Below are 20,010 nucleotides of genomic sequence, written 5' to 3'. Positions count from 1 at the left end.
GAGGGGGCGAGGCGTGACCCAAACCCTAAATTCGTGGGGGCGTGGTGGGGCATCAGAACTCGAACTGCAGGGGTCTCAGCCCAGGTGACAAACGCCTGACCGGAGCGCCCGAAACAGGGGGCGGAGAGAGTGACTGGCGGCCCTCGCAGCCAATGGGAGCCCGGGGCTACGTAGGCCAGCCCTGTTCCAGCAGCTAGGCGGAGCGTGGGCGGGGTTCCCCGGACGCTGCAAGAGCTCGCGCCCGCGCCCACCGGCTGGCTGGCGAGGCCGGCGGCCGCCGCACCAACAAGCAGGTGAGGGGGGCCAAGCTCAAGAGGCGGGGGCCGAGGGTGGGATGCTGCGTTCTGAGTCCCAGAGCTGCTCTGGGGGACTTAGCTCCGGGTTTGGGACGCGATGTTGTGGGACTCTAGCCAGCAGGTCCTCCCCGCAAGCCTGGGAGACGTTGAGGCAACCCCTTTCGACGGGAGAGGGGGTGGGAGGGACAGCAGCCTGGAGCCAAGGGATCTGTGGCGGTCGGGAAATCTCCGGGGCCATTGGCTGCAGCTGTCCCAGGTCCTGACGCCCTGCCTCGAGACATGAGCCCCCTGCCCACAAACACAAGGAAAGGCGTGCAGTGACTGGTCCTGCCCCCAATTTCTCTCACACCCACTTGAAGCCCTAGGGCCCGCAAGAATCCATCTCCACTCTCTCAGCCTCTACTGAGAACTGGTCACTGGGGTGGATGACTCAGCTGAGAGCAGGAATGAGGGGTGAATGAGAGGTTCCCACTGGCGTTGTATAAATGACTCCGAAAATCCACGATGGTGCCTGGACTGGGCCAGGGGTGGGAGACGTGAGGGGCCTAGGGCATGGGAGGGCAGGAAGCTCAAATCAGGGCGAGGGGTGGAAGTTCTGGGAGGCAGCAAGGGCAACATTCACACCCTTGTCCCAACCCCTGCTCTCCCTCCACAGGCCTGGAGCGCACACTGCTGTGAGGCAACGGAGGTGGGGGGCTCCCAGTCCCTGAGACCCCAGTCCCGCACGGAAGGCTCATGGAGCCCGGGGCACGCGGGGCCCTTTGCTCCAGGGCTAGCAGATTCTTTCTGGACCTGTAGGGCGTCACCCCAGTCTAGCCACAATGGCGCACAGTTTTGCGGTGGGCTTCGACCCACTGGGCCTTGCAGACCTAAGCTCGGGCTCTCTGAGCTCCCTCTCCTCCCGAGGCCACCTGGGCAGCGACTCGGGCTCCGCAACGCGATACCTGCTGAGGAAGCAGCAGCAGCGGCTGTTGAATGGGCCCCCCCGCGGAATCCGAGCCTCATCGCCCATGGGCCGTGTCATCCTCATCAACTCTCCCATCGAAGGTGGGGGCGGGACCCAGCTTGGGCCGGGAGCTAAGGGTGGGGGTAAGGGACAGCAGCACTAAGCAGGAGGAGGCAGAGCCAATATGGGTGGAGGAACCCAAGTGATGGGAGTCTTAAGGATGTGGGAGGTGGAGGGTCTCTGTTTACCCTTATACTCTACCTTATCAGCCCTTTCCTTATGTTTAGGCCAATCCTTTAGTGTTGCAGGGCTGTAGAGAGGTCAGAGGTGGGAGATAGGAGCCCGGAGGCACGGAAAAGTGTGTGTGGTATGCTAGCCCCCAAGTGAACAAGATAGGGTATTGAATTGGCCCCTCCATCCTATGGGCTCTGCCTTTCTCCAATCCCTTTGTGTATGCCTTTGGTGGGGGGGCAGGATAGAGAATGATATAATCCCATCAACCAGCCCATTGTGTGACCAGCTCAGTGCGGGGCTGTGAGGAGTCAGTGCCCAACTGAGCAGACAGAATTTAAGATTTCAGGTGCAGAGGCCCCTGACCAGTTCATTCAGGAGAGCATGCGGCTCTTGATCTCAGGTCATGAGTTCAAGCCCCATAGTGTGTGTACAGATGATTTCAAATAAGTAAATAATAGGGGCGCCTGGGTGGCTTGGTCAGTTAAGCGTCCGACTTCAGCTCAGGTCATGATCTCACGGTCCGTGAGTTCGAGCCCCGCGTCGGGCTCTGTGCTGACCGCTCAGAGCCTGGAGCCTGTTTCAGATTCTGTGTCTCCCTCTCTCTCTGCCCCTCCCCTGTTCATGCTCTGTCTCTCTCTGTCTCAAAAATAAATAAACGTTAAAAAAATTATTAAAAAAAACAAATAAGTAAATAATAATAATAATAATAATAATAATAATAAAAAGATTTCAGATGCAGAAGAAAAGAAATAGAGGTAGAGCAGCAAATGTTCCAAAAAGTGGGGAGAAGAGGAGGGTTGAGGATCAGGAAGGGAGTCCCAGGACTGAGCCCTGGTACCTAATCAGGGGGTACCTAATCTTCTGTAGTTGCCCAATGCTGTTTCATTGCACTCCTGTTCTATACCAGCCCTGCTTAGGTCCTGTAGGGGACCTAGAGAAAAATAAAGGTCAATCTTCACCTTCCAGAAATTTACAGGGTAGCAGGGCTTAGAGACAGAGCAATGAGAACAGCTGCTGCTGGGGTAGAGGTATCCCAGATAAGGCTGGAAGTGGAAAACAAGAGTACAAGTTGCGGGGGGGGGGGGGGATGCAATTAGGAGACAGCCAGGCTGCAGTGACAGATGTGAGGCGACACAGAGCTAGTCAGTAAGGCAGGACTTGAATGCCCATGGGGAATGGGGACCCCCCTGGGGTTGGGCTCTCTGCGGGCCAGATGCCATAAATGTCTCCAGCTCCCCTTTTGTCTCTCAGCGAGCAGAACTCCCCTGGCTGGATCCCAGAGTGGGCTTTTCAGACCCTCTTCCTCCCCTCTGACCCAGCTGGGCATCTCTGTTCTCCTCCCTGGGCCACTGGGGCAGGGATAGCCATGTTGCTCAGGCAGCAGGCTTTCCTGCCTCAGTGGCCCAGCATGCCCACCCCCATCATCTACTATGATGGGCCTCACCCCTAGGTGAGCTGTAGGGCACTGCTGAGGGTCAGCACTGTCATTCGGGTCATGGAGCAGAAGTCCTGAGAGGAGCTAGGAGACATGGTAGGGGACAGGGAAGGCACTGGGGCAGGACCCTTGTAAGTCCCATTGTATTAAAACAACTATGTTTTACCTCCCCTTCACAACCACGCACACCATGCCCAGCTATGATGTAACAGCTCTGTCCACTGTCCTGCTAAAGATCCTCTTGCAGAAGTTCCAGGATTGCTCTCTCTTTCTGCCTCACCCTAGAGCCCCAGTGCAGCCAGGAGAGCAGGGTCTCCCAGCAATGGGAGGACTGGGGCATTGCTCTGACCTGCCAGCCCCTACCCTGTCTGGGCTGGGAAGCTCTGAGCCCAGAATCTTCCCCCTCTGCCCGAGTACAAACATCTCCCAATTCACCGAAGCCTGGAACCTCTCCCCCTTGTTACTATTCAGACCATTCCAGAGGCCTAAAATAGCTGGTAATGGAGAGACAGTGGGAAGGGAGAAAGTGCTACCCCCATCACCCCCACGAGTTCCCACCAGCTCCACAAACTCAGCTGGTCCCAAAGGAAATGCATCCTCTAATCCAAACCAGCCCTTACTCTTCACTCTCCTTGTTCATTGGTCTATTCACTCATTCATCCATTTATTCTTTTACTCATTCAAAAAAGACTTAGCAGATATCAAGTGCTGCGCAGCACATTGGAGATATATTGGCAGAAAAGAATTACAAAGTCCCTACCATGATTGAGTTTACAATCTAGTGGAAGGAGACAGACAATAAAATATGAATAATCAGTATATGAATACATAATATATGAATAAGCAAATAATGAGAAAGGATGGTAAGAATCTTGGAGGTACTAATTTGGATGGTACAACAGAGTAGCGGTTCTCAAACTTTGGAATACATCAGAATTGCCTGGGGTGGGGGGACTTGTTAAAAGACAAGTTGCTGGGTCCTACACCCAGAGCTTCTGATTCATTGTGTCTGTAGCGAAGAGCAAGAGCACACATTGTTGTTATATAATTTTTTAAGACTTTATTTTGAAGTGATCTCTATACCCAACCTGGGGCTCGAACTCATAACCCCAAGACCAAGAGTTGCATGTCGTACCAACAGAGCTAGCCAGGTGCCCCAGGTATACATCTTTTTTGAATAAGTTCCTGGGTGCCGCTGCTGCTGTTGGTCTGGGGAGCATGCTTTGAGAACCGCTCTAATAGAGACCATCTGGGAAGAAGGGTAGGGACTTCTTTAGGTAGGGTAGCCCAGGAAGGCTTCTCCGAGAAAGTGGTGTCCGAGCCAGGCGGGGCTGCAGAATGGATGCTGGCTTTACAAAAGTCTGGACAAGAGTATCAAGGATTGAGGGAACACTGAAATGATTGGCCCGTGAGAGGAACAGGAAGGAGGTCAGTTTGGCCAAAGCTCAGTGAGGCTAGGGATGGTGGCCAGAGGTGAGGGTAGGGAGGTGGGCAGAGGACAGCCCATGGAGGGCCTTACTGGGCAGGGGGGGCTGTGGAGTTCCTTCTAGAAGCCGGAGCAGGCATTGAAGTTCTCAATAAGCAGTCTACTGTAAAAGCTGGCTCTGGCCACTGTAGAGAATGGTCTAAACGAGGCAAGAATGGAGGTGGGGAGACAGTGAGGAGGCTGTGAGTGCCTAGAGGGAGAGGTTGGTGGCCTAGGCTAGAGTAGTGGAGGTAGAGAAATTTCCATCCTCAGAGGCCCCAAGCTCCTATGCTCAAAACCCCAGTGTGGCATCCCTCTGGCTCAGGGCCCTAGGAAGGCCCTAGGGAGGGCCTGAGAAGAAAGAGGGTTGGGGGGCAGGAAAGCAATAGACTCCTCGGCTGGGTTGAGACCTATACAGTCAGAATCATCCAGGAAGCCTTAGAATATCGCACATCTCTGTCCTGCACCATCCATGCCCACAGGCTGCCCTTGAAGATTTCTTCCTGAGCTGTTCTGCTCATGTATTGTAACCTGATTTCTCTTAGATCACAGAGAGAGAGAGAGAGAGAGGGAGAGAGAGAGACAGATTTGTCCCCCACAAACACCTCTAGAGTAAGCCTTGTTCAAGAGGAAATCTCATCTTCTCACCTTCTCACCTGAGACCTAGCTTCCCTCTGCAGTCTTCTTATTTTTCTCTAACCAAAGGCCTTCTCAAGGACTCACTCCATCCCCTTCTTCAATAGTGCCCTCCCTTTCTGCTCCCCCCCTCCAACCAAATCCCACTCATCTCAGGCTTCCAAATCATTTTCCCTGACAGCTCCAGCCCCTAGGGACCCTGCTCCTCTGACTTTTCCCAACACTGATGGAGGGGACCCCTCTGGGCTCTGGGCAAACCCTGCAACATAGTGGTGTTTTGGGTTTCTCTCCTCATATAGTCAAGTAGCTCCTAGAGCCCTTACCTCCAGAATCACAGAGTTGAAGAGATAGAAGGAGCCTCGGGGATCCGTCCACAATATCCCAGACAAGGATTTATCAGGGGTCAGCTTGTATGCCTCCAAAGATGGGGAACTCATTATCTCTCCAAAACTCATTCCGTTGTCTGACAGCTGAAGGTTTTAGATAGATGGCCTCTATCTCAGGCTTGGTTCTGTCCTCTGGGTTACACAAACAAAAACATCCAATGTCTTTCACAGAATAGCTCTTCAACTGTTTGAAGATTAGCATACTCATTTCTGTGCAAGCTGAAGAGCCCAAATTTGCTCAACTCTGCCCTATCGAATGGAATCTTGAACCTCTTCTCTATCCATCTGACCCTTAGAGTGACAGGATTTGTAGGAATTTGTCCTATCTCAGGCCTGTGGGTGTGAGAAGCTGAGTAAGCATTAGAAACACACACACACACCTGCACACACGAACACGCGCACGCACACATACGCACACACACTCACCTATATAAGGGAAGGAGAGCAGTGGCTTCTACTGTGGAGTCCTGTCCTGCCTATTCCCACACTCTCCCTGGCCCATGGCCTCAAAACCACCAATAGGGAACTCAGAAATTGGCTGCCCTCAGGCCTTAGAGCTTTAGGTATCTTTGCCTAGAAACCCAGCCTTTGCAGGCCCCAACCTGGGAAACCCAGGGGCCCTCTGTGCCCAGAAAGGACATGGGAGTCATGCCTATGTCCCTCCCACCCACACCACCACACAGCCAACAGTGATGAGAGCGACATCATCCATGCGGTCCGGGTGGAGAAGAGTCCAGCAGGGAGACTGGGTTTCAGTGTGCGGGGCGGCTCGGAGCATGGCCTGGGCATCTTCGTCAGCAAGGTGGAGGAGGGGAGCAGTGCAGGTGAGCAGGGCTCCCAGGAGCGAGGTTCTGGCTTAGGATGGTGCTCTTATCAGGGATGGGAGGAAAGGGTCCTCAGCTTTGGAGGGCCCGATCCAGTGGGGACATGGGGCCCCCTCCCAGGGTGGAGTGGGCTAATGGACAGGTCCCTAGTCTCATAAGGACTACTCAGACCTCACCTGGGGATCCCCAATTTCACGGAAGAAGTTTTACCCCAGGGAGCCTTGTGTGGTGGCGGGAGGCTTAGCTTCACCCTGGAGGACTTCTCCCAAGTGGCCCCTGCCAGCCACGCCCCTCCCCTGGTGCAGAGCGGGCCGGCCTGTGCGTGGGGGACAAGATCACGGAGGTGAATGGGCTGAGCCTGGAGAGCACCACCATGGGCAGCGCCGTGAAGGTGCTGACTGGCAGCAGCCGCCTGCACATGATGGTGAGGCGCATGGGCCGAGTGCCTGGCATCAAATTCTCCAAAGAGAAGACCACGTGGTGAGAACGCCTGGCCCCAGCCCTGGCTTTTCCCCTCCCCATCCAGTTCCCCCCCCCCCCCCCCCACAGGAGAGGCCGAGGTCACAGGGCTCTGCGTGGAAATTGACTAGTATGGCTTCTACTCTTCCCTCCACCCAGGGCACCGGAAACACAGGGATCCCAAGGCCTGACCTTGAAATAAGACAAGGCCGTGTCTCTCCCCAGCCCTCCTCCCAACCCTGCTATCCCAGAGGCCAGCAGCCCTGCCCCCAACACCGCCCGGCCTCTGCTGTGAGCCTGGGGGTGGTAACAGCATCTCCCCCTCAGGGCTCTTGTAGGGAGTTGGGCACGATGGAGCTGCTCCGTAAAAAGAGGAGATCCAGGTCGTTTTCCAAATTTGGCGAAATCTACATCCCACTGAACGTCCCTGGGCTGGGGAGTCCCCCAAGGCAACCTCTCCTTTCCCGTGCGGTTGTCAAGGATGCTGGGAGGAGGGGGGTGGTGGTGGTGGATGCGGGCCCAGGCCGAGGGCCCCTTGCTGTTGTCCCAGGGTGGATGTGGTGAACCGGCGGCTGGTGGTGGAGAAGTGCCGATCAACGCCGTCTGACAGCGGCTCGGAGGATGGCGTGCGGCGCATCGTCCACCTGTACACCACGTCAGACGACTTCTGTCTGGGCTTCAACATCCGCGGGGGCAAGGAGTTCGGCCTGGGCATCTATGTGTCCAAGTGAGCGCTGGGCGGGGCATGCAGTGGGCGGGGATCAACAAGCGAGGCCTGGCCAATGACATGTCCAAAGGAGGGCCTGGGTCAGGGGTGGGGTCTGGAGAGGGGTGGGGGCTCCGGGAGAAGAGCCAAGGAGTCTGGCTGGGGCATCCCTGTATCCGAGGGAAGAGAGTCTGGACTAGGGTGAGAGAGGGCAGGCTAGGCAGCCGACCAGACCGCCTCCTGTCTGACCCCAGAGTGGACCACGGTGGGCTGGCCGAGGAGAATGGCATCAAGGTGGGGGACCAGGTCCTGGCGGCCAACGGCGTCAGGTTCGACGACATCAGCCACAGCCAGGCCGTGGAGGTGCTGAAGGGCCAAACACACATCATGCTGACCATCAAGGTGGGCAGGACTGTGGGTATCAGGGAGAGGCCAGACTATAGAAGGACTTCCCTGACCGCTCTAGTACATCATTATGCCCATCGCTCTACAATCTATGGTTTTACCATAGCCATCGATCGGAGAGGGAGGGCAGGCATTGTGCTCGTCCCTATTTCTCAGAAGAAGAAACTGAGGCTCAGAGAGGCAGAGTAACTCAGGAATCCCAGTCCATTACTCAGCTGGTCAGTAGCAGGGCCTGGGTCCAGTCCTGCTCTTCAGATGCCTAGGGCAGTGCCCCTTCATATGAGTGGTGGAGGACCTGGGCTGAAAGGAGAAAATGTCCCACCCAGAGGGTGGGGTGGTAGCTGTGGCTTTGGGCAGGACGTGGGCACAGGGCAAAGAGGCTGGGCTGGGGCCAGAGATTGGATTTCAGGGGAGGCACCTGCATTCATTATTCATGTGGGTCTCACACTTGCCTGAGGATCAGGTCTTTCTCACTCTGTCTCCAGAGGAGGTGACGTCTCGCTCTCCGCTAGTGCCCAGTCCCAGCCCCTGCCCTGCTCTCTTCCCTTTCCCAAGCTTTCACCCACATTGCCCTTCAGGGCCTCCTCTGCCATTCCTCTCCTTCTGCAACCTTATTTCCCATCCCACGACCACCCCCCCCATCCCGTTTCTCCCTTTCCTTCCTCTCACATGACCCCAAACACTCCTCCTCTCTCCCGCTCTGCCCCTCATTCATCCACTGAACATTTTCGAGTACGTTCTACATGATGGCCACTATGACAGGTACCGGGGCTGCCACGGTGAACAAGACAGGCAAGGTCTCTGCTCCTCGGGGGAGACGGACACACTAGATGTGGGCCAACTGTGACGAGTGCTACACTGTAATTAACAGAGAGGTGGGAGGGGTAATTTGGGAAGGCCCTTTTAGCCAGAGCGGTCAGGGCAGGTCTCTCTGGGGAAGTGACACCCGAAGAGGGAGGAGCTGGCCAGAAGGTGAGTTGAAGGAAGAGAATCAAGGCAGAAGGAACAGCAAGTACCAGGCTCTGAGGTACAGAGGAGTTTGGCATGTTGAGAAATAAAGCAGCTTGTTTGTCTAGAGCATGATGAACTTGGATGAGAGAGAGAGATGGGGTTGAAAAGTTTACTCCTGTCCCATCACTCCCCCTTCTTAACCCCATCCCTTCTCACCCACCCCCTTCTCGTCTTCCCTCACCCACCCCTCCTTCCACCCACCCCCTTTCTCATCCCTCCTACTCACTTACCCCCCTTCTCATCCCCCTTCTCACCCACCCCCTTCTTGCCCACTCCCCCATGCCTTCCTATGCCCACCGCGCTCTTCCCAGGAGACTGGCCGGTACCCTGCCTACAAAGAGATGGTTTCTGAGTACTGTTGGCTGGACCGATGTAAGTGGCTCAGGTCCATGGGTTGGAGGGAAAGGGCTGAGGCCCAAGGGTGGGTCAGAGTCTCTGAAGAATAATTGGGCAGGAGGAGCAAACCTCCTTGGGACTTTCACACCACCCAGCGCCATTTCTGGGCTCCCTTCCGAGGAGCTGCAGGTTTGGTTCCAGGCTCCCCTTGGCTCTGGGGTCCTGCGGTGAGTGGAGGAGAACTGATTTGCCTAAGTCAGTGGCAGGACTGCTGAGCACCGGTTCCCCGGAGCCCGTGCTTCCAGCCCTGGCTGCTGCCCCACACTACACCCCCCCCCCCCCGGACCACCCCCAAGCCCAGGGTGGTCTGCAGCCCGGCCTTCCCCTCAGCCGCCCCCGCCTTCCCCACTGCCTGCAGTGAGCAACGGGGTGCTACAGCAGCTGTCCCCGGCCTCTGAGAGCAGCTCCAGCGTCTTCTCCTATGCCTCCAGTGCCCCCTACAGCTCGGCCGAGGGCTCGGGCTCCCTGCCCTCCGACCGCATGGATGTCTGCCTGGGGCCTGAGGAGCCCGGCGGTCGGGGGCCGGGCTGGGGGCGGGCGGACACAGCCATGCAGACGGAGCCCGATGTGGGGGGCCGCGTGGAGACCTGGTGCAGCGTGAGGCCCACCGTCATCCTCAGGGACACGGCCATCCGCTCCGATGGGCCCCGGCCTGCCCGCCGCCTCGATTCTGCACTCTCGGAGTCCCCCAAGACTGCCCTGTTGCTGGCCCTGAGCCGACCCCGGCCCCCCATCACAAGATCCCAGAGCCACCTGACCTTGTGGGGTACGTAGGGGGATGGGTGGCTGATGTTCTCTCCGAAACTCCCAGTCCCAGACCTGCCTCGCACCTTGTCCTGGGCCCCAAACCTCCCTTTGCCCCGGGCCTTGACCCAACCTCAGTTGCAGCCCCAGAATACACTTCGATGCTGCTCTGGGGGCCCCATTTTAAACTGGTCCTGGCCCCCAAGCCCCAGTTTGTTTTCCTGTCAGTTTTGGGCCCCAAACCAGTCCTAACCCATCCCTTCCACCCTACACACACACACACAAACACACACACACACACACACACACACACACCAGCCCTCTTGGAGACTCCTCGAAGAACTAGAGCTGTGGGGTGGGGGAGGGTGGAAAGTTGGAGGAGGACACCCACCCCTACCTCCAGCACCACCTCCCCACAAAGCTTCAGGTCCTGTCTGCCCCCTACTCTCTCTCCTCTCTGTCCCTCCTCATACCCCTGCCCCTCGGCCTTCCCTTCTGCCCACCACTCCAGCCCCGCGGGCGCTCCCTCATGTCTGCAGAGGAGAAGAGGCAGAGGAAGAAGGAGAAGTTGGGGTCTCCTGGGGAGAAGGGAGCCCTGCAGCGCTCCAAGACACTGATGAACCTCTTCTTCAAGGGAGGGCGGCAGGGGCGGCTGGCAGGGGACGGGCACAGAGAGGCCTGGACGCTGGACAGAGGGACCCCGGCCAAGCCCCGCCCTCGCCTGGACCCGGAGAAAGGTAAGCGCCATGCCGGTCAGATGGGATGGGGTGGACGCAGGTGGGGCCCACGTTGGCATCCAGCAGCTCTGGGTTTAAATCCCACCCTGCTTATTACGAGCTGGGAGTAACCACTGGCCCCTGTAAGCCTGTTCCCTTATGAGTAAAGTGAGAGTGATGATACCTATTTCTTTAGGAATAGTGAGGAATAAGTGTATGTATGGATGTAAACCACTTAAGGACCTCGTCTGGCATATGGAAGGTGCTCAGAAAATGTAGTGGTTATTGTTATACTGTCTCGTCTCCCCACTTTCCAGAAAGGAAATCTGATAGAGGCACAACATAGCAAGGAAGTTGAAGGGCTTGGGTCAGATCCCTGTGCCCTTGGTGCTGAGGTGGGTAGGGGGCTCCTCTCCTCGAATACGTGGCTACATCTCCCCTGGCCAGAGCTCCACAGGCCCTACCCAGCTCTAGAACCATCCTTGAGCAAGGTCATTTCTAAAGCAGGGCCCAAGCAGAAGGGCCTCGGCAGGCTCCACTCTGTCAGGGGCTTCAAGGACCCTCAGAGAGGGCCTCTCGTCTCTCAGGTGAGGTTCAGAGACTGGACCGAGAGTGGACAAGTTGAGACTCTTGGGGTTGTATGGGCCAGAAACTCAACTCAAATTAGGTTTAAAGCACTGCTTGGCTCAGCTACTGATGTAAGTGGGTCTAAAGATTTAAACACTCTCATCAGACATCTGCCCCCTTCATCTTTGGTTCCATTTTCCCCTGGGTTGGCTTCATTATCATGTAGGTTTTGCCCACTCAGAGTTAAGATGGCCACTGTTGCTTAGCAACCCAGGGACAAGAAAGCTTCTTAAATAGTTCCGGCTGAAGTCCTAGGTTCTCACTGACCCAGCAGGGACCACATGCCCAACAAATGGCTGTGGGGGGGGGGGTTGGGGGGGTGCTCTCATGGGCCAGCCTGTGTCTTGTGCCCACTCTGGAGTACATGCACCGAGAATGGGGGTCCCCAGGTGAAATCGGGGTGCTGTTTCCGGAGGGAGAGTGGGTGTTGGGTAGGAGCTGGCCCTGCCCCTCCTGGGGGGCTAAAGTGAGAGTCTCACGGGAGAGACTCTTTAAATGAGGCCAGGCCAGCTTCCACCTCTTCAACCCATCTCTTTTTCCACAGCCCCCGGGGCCCTGCTCTCTCCTGATTCTCCTCCCATCCCTCTGGCCTCTCCTCTCTCTCCTCCAAAGGCTCTTCTTTTTTTCTCTGTCCCTTGAAGGTAGGTGCCCTCCCCCCACCTTCCCTTCGGGGTTCTTCCCCCCATATATTTGCCTCTGAATGAGTCTCCACAAGCAGAGGTCAAACTGTACCCTCTCTTGGTCCCAAACCTTCACGGACTTCCGCTGCCTATGAATGAAGTCCCTAGTTGACCGTGGCCCCAAGACCTTCATGGCCTGGCCTCTGGCCTCCCCATTCCACCTCCTCCCAGCCTGAGCTTTTCATCCCAGCCAGTGGTCCAGCCGTCCCTGAGCCCCCCCAAGCCCCATTTGCAGGTTGGGCGCCAGGGCCTTCAGCTTAACCCTTCTTCTCCACGGCAGGGGCAGTGGGGCCCGTGCAGAAGTTTGTCACATGGAGACTGAGACGCGGTAATTCAGCATCCCTTTAACAAGGCCTGGTGACAGAGCTGCAGATGGGGTGCATGTTGGGGGCTGCTAAGGAGCTTTGGGCTAAACTCAGTTGGGGCCAAGTATGGGGGACTGGGTGCGTATTGAGGGCAGCTAAAAGCATTGGACTAAGCTTACTCGGAAAGACAGGGCTGCAGACAGATGTTGGGGTACGTTTTTGAGGACTGGGGAGCTTGGTTGGGACTCCCAAAGACAGATTTTGGGGGCGGTGAGGAAGCCTGTGCTAGAACTCCAATGAGTACTATGACAGTGCATGTTCGGGGGCCCAGAGGGCACTGGGCTAGGACACCATTAAGGAACAGACTAGTAAAGGGGTCTGTGATGGGGGCCACGGGGTCTGGACTGGTGCTCCACTGGTGGGCAGATTGCTATGGGAGGCCATGGAGGGGAGAATCCGGCCTAGGCCAGGATGTTGTCAGGGGCACCTAGGCCTCTCACGGACCTGTTCTGGGGTCCGACCCAATTGAGAGAGGCCCCTACTTCCCCCTCGATGTCTCCTGGCTCCTTCATCATACACCTTCGTTCCTGCCCTAGAGCGGGAGAGGGGCCGGGCCCTGCTCTCTGCCAGGTCTGGGAGCCCCTCTGGCCAGCTGCCTGATGTGGATGAACGGGTGCAAGCCTGGGAGAGCCGACGGCCCCTTATTCAGGACCTGGCCCGACGGCTGCTGACTGACGACGAGGTGCTGGCAGTCACCCGCCACTGCTCCCGGGTGAGCTTCCAGCCTGCCCCCAACTCCAGCACACGGTCACCCAGCCCCTCGTTCATTCAGGCCACTGTCTCCGACTATCTGGGATCGAGGCCGTGAGGTCAGTGGTCAGAAAATGCAGGAGTCACTCCTGTCACACACACACACACACACACACACACACACACACACTGAGCTTACAGGCAGGAAGGGGAGTTACAATGACTAGAACCTAGACACCCGTAGTGGCAAATCATGTGAAGTACTGTGAAAGGAAAAAACATGAGAACATAACCCAAGAGATACAAATTAGGTCTAGGGGGGCCTCCTGGAGGAGGTGATATTTCAGCTGAGACGGAGCCAGACAGGTGATGAGTGGGGGCACATCGCAGTCACTGCCTTCCTCCTCCTCTCAACCCCAGCCTTCCCTGCCACATGCCTCCCTCTGCACCTGGGTCAGCCGACAGGCCCAGCCTCATGCCGGACCCCCTCCCCTGTTACCCAGGTAGGTTATCCTTTGTCCCCCGCCACACACACACCCCGAGCCTCCTCCGACATCTACATCTGTTTCCTTCTACTTCAGACAAGAAGTAGGGCCCCAGGGCGGGGTGCAAGTTAGAGGTGAGGCAGTCCTTGCGGCCTGAATGTTGGGGAGGCTGTGGGAGGCACAGGTTATCCCTTCCAGGGAGATTGGTGGGCCCTCCCCTATCCCTCTGCCTCAAAGACCCCCAGGTTTCCTGTGCTGGGGTCCCTGTGATGTGCCTGCATCAGTGCACGTGTGAGCCTGTGTGCAAGGACAAACTGAGGGGTTCCAGGGCATAGTTTGTGATCCCCAACCCCCCAAAGCTCTCTCACTCTGGTCAGGGTAGGGCTGTGTTGTGTGACTGTGTGATGTGTACATTTGTGTGTCCGTGGGGTCCCTGGGTTTGTGTCACCCTAACTGTATGACGGATCTGTGTGTGAGCGTGTATGTGTCTGGCTAAGGCACGTGTGTGTCACGTGGAGACTGAGGCCCAGTAATTCCTGCGGCCCTTTACCAAGGTCTGGTTTACAGCAGAGCTGCAGATGGGGTGCGTGTTGGGGGGAAACTAAGGTTCTCTGGGCTAAACTCCGTAAATATCAGCCTGCTCCACTCTGAGCGCTAAGTGGGGTGGCGCGCCCCGGCCGCCGTGAGCTTGCAATTCCGAGCTCCGGCCATTAGGTGGCGTGATGTGTCCGTTTCTTTGGTCAGGTCCTTCTCCATCATCCCTCTGTTCCTCCCACCCTGTCCAAACCAGGACCACCTCTCACTGCACCCCCACAGCACCTGCACACCACCCAAACTTGACCCGCACGACACCCTCACCAAGAGATCAGGCCCTCTGGGGTAGAGCTCTGGCCAGAATGATTAGTAAATCTCCCCCAGTGACTCAGATCACCGGGCCTCCCCTCTCTCTCCTCCTCTGTGCTGTCTCTCCACAGCCACCAGACCAGGCTTTATAAGTCACCTCTTTGATCACTTTACACTCCCCAAACCCCCTTGCAACCTCTTATCTTTGGCGGAATAGAGTTCCTTATGCTCACATTCAAGGCCTTCCCCGATTTGACTCCCCAACCACTAACCTCAGCTCTCCCATGGTCACCACATCACCACGTCATTATCTTCTGCTGGCCACTACATAGGGGTGTACAGGTGATGAACTGCACAACTCCAGAGCACTGCCTCTGGGAGTCACGACGTGCGAGGCCTACACAGAGGCCCTTCATGTACCCCGCGGCTAAGTTAAACTTCTCTCTGCCCGTTATGCCACGTCTCCCTTGGAGCGCCTTCCTCCCAACTTGCATGTTGTTCCCTGCATTCATCCTTAAGAGTAAGTGTAAATGGAAGCCAACAAACAGACCAAAAGGGCTCAGCGTCAATGCCGCCTCCTCCAAGAAGCCAACTCCGGTCTTGCCACCCTCCTCTGAGACTCCCTCTGCCTCATTGCCAGTGGTTTGGAATTCACTGGGGCACGTGGCTCATCCTGCCCCTTGTTCCCACCACCAGACTGGCTTCTGAAGGAGCTGGAACAGGGTCATCTTCCTTGTGCCCCCACTGCCCAGTGCAGGGCCAGGCCCGTAGTAGGTGCTGAATGCAGGTTGGTGGACTTGAAGTGTGTATGTAAGAGACTGGTTCTGTGCAATTGTATGTATCCCTCTCCCGACATGTGGGGTTGTATTTTTGATACGTGTTTGTCTGAGTCCCTGTAAGTCTGTGTGTGGTTTAGGGCCCCGTGGCTGACAACTTATTTCCGGGTGTTTCTGAACGTCTCACTCTGACCACCAGGGCTTGCTGTGTTGTGTCTCTGTCTATCCCTGTCCAGGACGCTGTGCGTGCGTCTCCCTGAATCAGTACGTGTCTCCCTTTCACCACCAGGGGGCGGTGTGCCATCCAAGCAGGGTGGCTCCCAGCGTTCGGTTTACCAGTTTGTCTGCGTTAGTGGGGTGTGGCTGGTGGCATCCGGGCAGTGCCAGGCAGAAGGGCCTCCCCCCAACCCCCCCCCACCCCCCCCCACCCCCCGGGTACTGACTGGGTAGGCTTTCTGTCGAGCCGCCCCTTCCCTAAGGTCCCCATTCCAGCCCTGAACAAAGCCTAATTGGTAGGTCTATGTGCAGACATATGCTGGGCCTCCCAGGCCCGCGGCCTAGTGTTTGGCTCAAATTCCTTCCTTCTGCCTGGGAGGTGGGGGTGGGGAAGAGAGCCCGCTGCCTGCACATCCTTTTCCGGCACCAGAGCAGGCAAGGGCCAGACTTCTCAGGTTCCAGTCCCTCTTCACACTTCCTTACCTGTGTGGCCGTGGGCAAAGTCCTCGTCTCTGAGCCTCAGTTTCCGCACCGGTAAAACGAGGATAATTAATGTCATCTCTCAGGGTTGCTCAATGAGAGATCATATGTAAAAGGCTTAAAAAAGTGCTTGCTCCAAAGCTGTCATTGTTGTTGCTGCTATTATAGGTCTGTTATTATCGCAGGCTTCCACCTAGTCACCAACGTAAAACCGTCCTGTGAACAGCCCGGGGTTGGGGAGAAGCCTTCCTAAACGTGGGGAAACCCACATGCTCAAGCAGCACCCCCCCCCCTGCGTCCCCCCCCCCAGCTCTGGATGGCCGTGCTGCTATCTGACCTCTGGGTCTCTCTCTGCAGTATGTGCACGAGGGCGGTGTGGAGGACCTGGTGAGGCCCCTGCTGGCCATTCTGGACAGGCCCGCAAAGTTGCTGCTACTGAGGGACATCAGGTGGGGCGGAGGGTGTGGGGAGGGCTGGGGGGCAGAAAGGGGACCTCTAATAACTCCCCCTACCTCCAGAACTGTGCCCCTGCCCACCCCCTATCTCTTGCCGTCCCCAGGAGTGTGGTGGCCCCCACGGACCTGGGCCGCTTTGACAGCATGGTGATGCCCGTGGAGCTGGAGGCTTTTGAGGCCCTTAAGAGCCGGGCAGGTCAGCAGCTGGGCGGTGGGGAGAGGGTGGGACCTGTAGACTCTAAGCCCCGGGTGGGGATGGGAGTGGAGTCTCCCAGGGGAGAGGGGGCAGAGATGACCAGCCGTGTCCCCCGCTGGGCCCCCTGTCTCTGACCGGATCTCCTCTCCCACCAGTGTGGCCTCCTGCCTTGAGACCAGCCCAGCAAGACGCACCTCCCAAGCGTCACCTCGTCACGCCCGTGCCTGGTCAGTCAAGAGTCCCAGAGCCTGGGGAGGGGGCACACAGCTGGGGTACTAGGGAAGGGAAAAGGGGCCTTCTGCCCCTGCCCCCGTGTAGGGTATCCAGGCTTCAGAAGTTTGTCTGGTTCCCTGAAGGAAGTCCCTTGTCCACCGGAACCATTTTTATCGTCTCTACTCACCACCCACACTATTATTTCCTTAATAATTGGTTTTAGACCCACTCACTTTTGAAATCTAGTCTCACTCTCTGCAATAATCTCCGAGAAATTGCCAGTGTGGTGTGCGAGCGATATTTTTTCTACGACACATATCGCGATGGAAAGTATGAAAATACTATTCCAACAGAACCCGGGCAGTGTCCCTCACTGTGGCAAAGCTGCCGCAGGGCCCAAGCAAACCCACGCCTGGGTCCCCCAGGCCCTACCCCAGCAAAGGCAAGGACTGGGGCCTGGCACCAGCAAGGGCAAGGAGGGGCAGCCTGCCTGACCTCGGCCCTCTTCCCCAGATAGCCGTGGAGGTTTCTATCTGCTGCCTGTGAACGGCTTCTCAGAGGAGGAAGATGATGGGGAACTGAGGGAGCGGCTGGGGGGCCTCCAGCTCTCCCTGGGGGCCCCTGCTCCCCGCCACCCTCATAAAGGGATCCCCCCTCTCCAAGACGTGCCGGTAGACGCCTTCACCCCACACCGAAGCACCCGCACCCCCCCTCCGCAACCACCCCCCGTGGCTCCCAGGCCCCCAAGGCCTAACTGGCTGCTGACAGAACCCCCGACCCTGGAGGACCCACGGCAGAGCCAGATCCAGATCCAGGGCCCTGCCCAGAGCCGCAGCCGCAGCCGCAGCCGCAGCCGGGGCCGAGGCAAGTCCCCAGGACGCAGGCGCTCCCCGTCTCCAGCACCTATCTCCACCCAGAGCGTGGCCAACGGGCGCTACCACAAGCCTCGGAAGGCCAGGCCACCTCTGCCTCGACCTCTGGATGGGCAGGCAGCCAAGGCGGGAGGCCACCAAGGCCCCTCTGAGAATGGAACTGGTGGGACAGCCGAGGAGACAGCCGCGAAGGCCCCTGGCGGGGAGCTGAGGACAGTCACGTTGTCCAAGATGAAGCAGTCCTTGGGTGAGTCCAGGTGGGCCTGGGCCTGGCAGGTGGGGCTCTTGGGTTTGGTGGGGTCTGTGGGCTCGGTTTTGGGCTATAACTAGGGGGCTTGGGCTTAAGAAAAGATTGGGGTATGGGGGTAGATTGCAGAGGTGGGAGTAGGCGATTTTTGGAGTTGAGGACTGAGTAATAATAGTATGGGGATTAGGGAGAAGTCCGGGCCCGGACTTGCTGTTGGGGTCCTGGGTTTCTCCTGTGAGCTCTGGGTGGAGGGGGGTGGCTGCGCGTTCACCCACTGCTTCTCTCTCGCCAGGCATCAGCATTTCTGGGGGCATTGAGTCCAAGGTGCAGCCCATGGTGAAGATAGAAAAGATCTTCCCTGGGGGGGCTGCCTTCGTCAGTGGGGCCCTGCAGGTGGGTGAAGAGCACCCAGGCCCACTCCTGAGGCCCAGAGCTGAATTCTGGCGGGAGTGGGGCTAGAACATGCTCATCTTCCAGCCAGACAGGTTTAGACCAGGCCATGGGAGGAGGCTTGGGTGCAGGGGGGTCAGGACTGCAAGATGACCAAGCCTAGGGAAAAATCTGTCCCCTCATGCCAGCCTGGGCCTGAGGGTGGCCCATCCTGTTCCACCCCTAGCCCCAAGGGACAAAGGGCCATTGTCTGTGTCTCACCCTGCCCCCGACCGCTCCAGGCACAAAAGTCCCATTGTCCATCCCCTCCACCCAGATGGGGAGGAGTGTCCTCGCTGGTGGAGGTGAGAGGTTGGGTGTTGGGCTGACCTGAGAAGGGAGGGCTGTGATTTTCCCACTCCCATCCCAGGCTGGCTTCGAGCTTGTGGCAGTGGATGGAGAGAGCCTGGAGCAGGTGACCCACCAGCGAGCAGTAGATACCATCCGCCGAGCTTATCGAAACAAGGCTCGGGAGCCCATGGAGCTTGTGGTCAGGGTCCCTGGGCCCAGCCCACAACCCTTACCCCCCGAGTCGTCAGCCCTCGCCGATCAGTGCCTTCCTGCTGACCATTCCCCTGCCCGCTGACCCCCTCCTGGTACTCATTCCTTCCCACTGCCTCCCAGAACCTCCCATAAATGCTCTTCCCACCGATTCCCAGATCCCTCCCACTGATGCCAGTCTCCTCCAGCGGACCGCGAGCCCAGTCCCTTCTCCAACCCCTCCGGACTCCCGATACTAACCCCAGACTCTCTCCACCTATGCCGGGACTCTTCCCACTGACCTCAGATCCTCCCGCTGCCTCCCAGGACCCTCCTGCTGTCTCCCAGACCTCCCCTCCTACCCTCCTCTCGGGATTCAGGAACCTCTCACTCCTCCTCGACTTGCCTCCTCCCAGAGCTCCACACTGCTGGCGCAGACCTCCCCACTTTCTTCCCTCCCCCGCTGTCACTAAGGCTCTGCCCTTTCCAGATAAACTTGGTGTCAAGGACAAGGTGCTGCGGGGTAGGCTGTGTCACCCGCGCACTGCCCCCAACCTCCCACGACCGGGAGAGGTTGGGAGAAAGCCAAGGTCTGGAGCTTGGGACTGGCGGGCCCTTTCTCATGAGGCCCCCTTTAATGCCCCCAAGCACTGAGGAACATGGACTCTCAGGGCCCGGAGGGGTCATTGCATCCGTCCCCCAGCCCCAAGCAGTGTTCTGTGCAAGGGATAGGATGGAAAGCTTTTCTAGTTTCTCAAATCCTGGGAGACCGCTTCATGTGGTGGTCCGTTAGGATCTCACACTTTCCACTGGATTTGTCCATCCCCCATCACCCTTTCTCTCCCCAAGACCTCCACGAGGGGTCAGAAAGAGGTGGGAGTCGGGGTCAAAGAAGTTCCCATCAACTCTCTCTAGCACACTCGTCTTTTTTTACAAACAGAAAAATTTTTAATTTGTTTCTTTGGGTTTGTACAAGAAATTTACAGTGTGGAAAAATATACAAGTGAAAACGAGGCCATAAACCTGGGTGTGGGGAGGGGCCACTTGGTCACAAACACAAATAAACAAGACGTTTCTGAGTTCTTCCTTTGGTCTGACTACAGCCCCTCACCCTGGGAGACAGGCTGCAGAGCTGGAACCTGGGTGTCAGACCCCAGTCCCAGCCCTGTCGCCCGACACGGGCAGGGTGGGGGCAGGCACATCTGGAGCAGCTGGCACTGTCTGGCTCTCTCTGGCTTCGGGGTAGGGGAGTGTGGAAACGAGGGAACCCCTTCTTCTTCCCAGCACCCCCCCGCCC

The 20,010-nt window shown here is 57.5% G+C and overlaps 1 protein-coding gene across 7 annotated transcripts; it reads left to right on the top strand.

The window, feature by feature from the left end:
* The first annotated feature begins 251 nt into the window (after positions 1-251).
* PDZD7 (PDZ domain containing 7) lies at positions 252-19,795 on the top strand. 7 transcript variants are annotated; one of them, XM_042908785.1, is made up of 17 exons: positions 252-293; positions 952-1,343; positions 6,082-6,222; positions 6,528-6,702; positions 7,232-7,408; positions 7,642-7,789; positions 9,115-9,175; positions 9,558-9,965; positions 10,483-10,680; positions 12,247-12,294; positions 12,868-13,043; positions 16,179-16,270; positions 16,381-16,472; positions 16,628-16,699; positions 17,199-17,804; positions 18,097-18,197; positions 18,604-19,795. In XM_042908785.1, exons 2-17 carry the CDS (start codon positions 1,118-1,120, stop codon positions 18,817-18,819), a joined length of 2,937 nt encoding a protein of 978 aa, XP_042764719.1. In that variant the 5' UTR covers positions 252-293; positions 952-1,117; the 3' UTR covers positions 18,820-19,795. The 7 variants fall into 7 exon arrangements, 4 of the variants coding, with proteins under 4 accessions (XP_042764719.1, XP_042764720.1, XP_042764722.1 ...); XM_042908786.1 differs by lacking the exons at positions 18,097-18,197; positions 18,604-19,795 and having other exon boundaries at positions 17,203-17,322; XR_006194665.1 differs by lacking the exons at positions 16,628-16,699; positions 17,199-17,804; positions 18,097-18,197; positions 18,604-19,795 and adding an exon at positions 15,325-15,389 and having other exon boundaries at positions 16,381-16,469.
* Positions 19,796-20,010: the final 215 nt, after the last annotated feature.

The sequence above is a fragment of the Panthera leo genome, chromosome D2 (genome assembly GCF_018350215.1).
Source record: "Panthera leo isolate Ple1 chromosome D2, P.leo_Ple1_pat1.1, whole genome shotgun sequence".
NCBI classification, from domain to species: Eukaryota; Metazoa; Chordata; class Mammalia; order Carnivora; family Felidae; genus Panthera; species Panthera leo.
Note: the sequence above shows the minus strand (reverse complement) of the source record. Positions and strands in the feature narration are given on the sequence as shown.

Bases quoted from the DNA above. Each gene is read 5' to 3' on its own strand.
- PDZD7 (XM_042908785.1), top strand. From the start codon at position 1,118: ATGGCGCACAGTTTTGCGGTGGGCTTCGACCCACTGGGCCTTGCAGAC. The intron at 9,176-9,557 runs GTAAGTGGCTCA...CACTGCCTGCAG, and splicing joins GTACTGTTGGCTGGACCGAT to TGAGCAACGGGGTGCTACAG. The intron at 17,805-18,096 runs GTGAGTCCAGGT...CTCTCTCGCCAG, and splicing joins CAAGATGAAGCAGTCCTTGG to GCATCAGCATTTCTGGGGGC.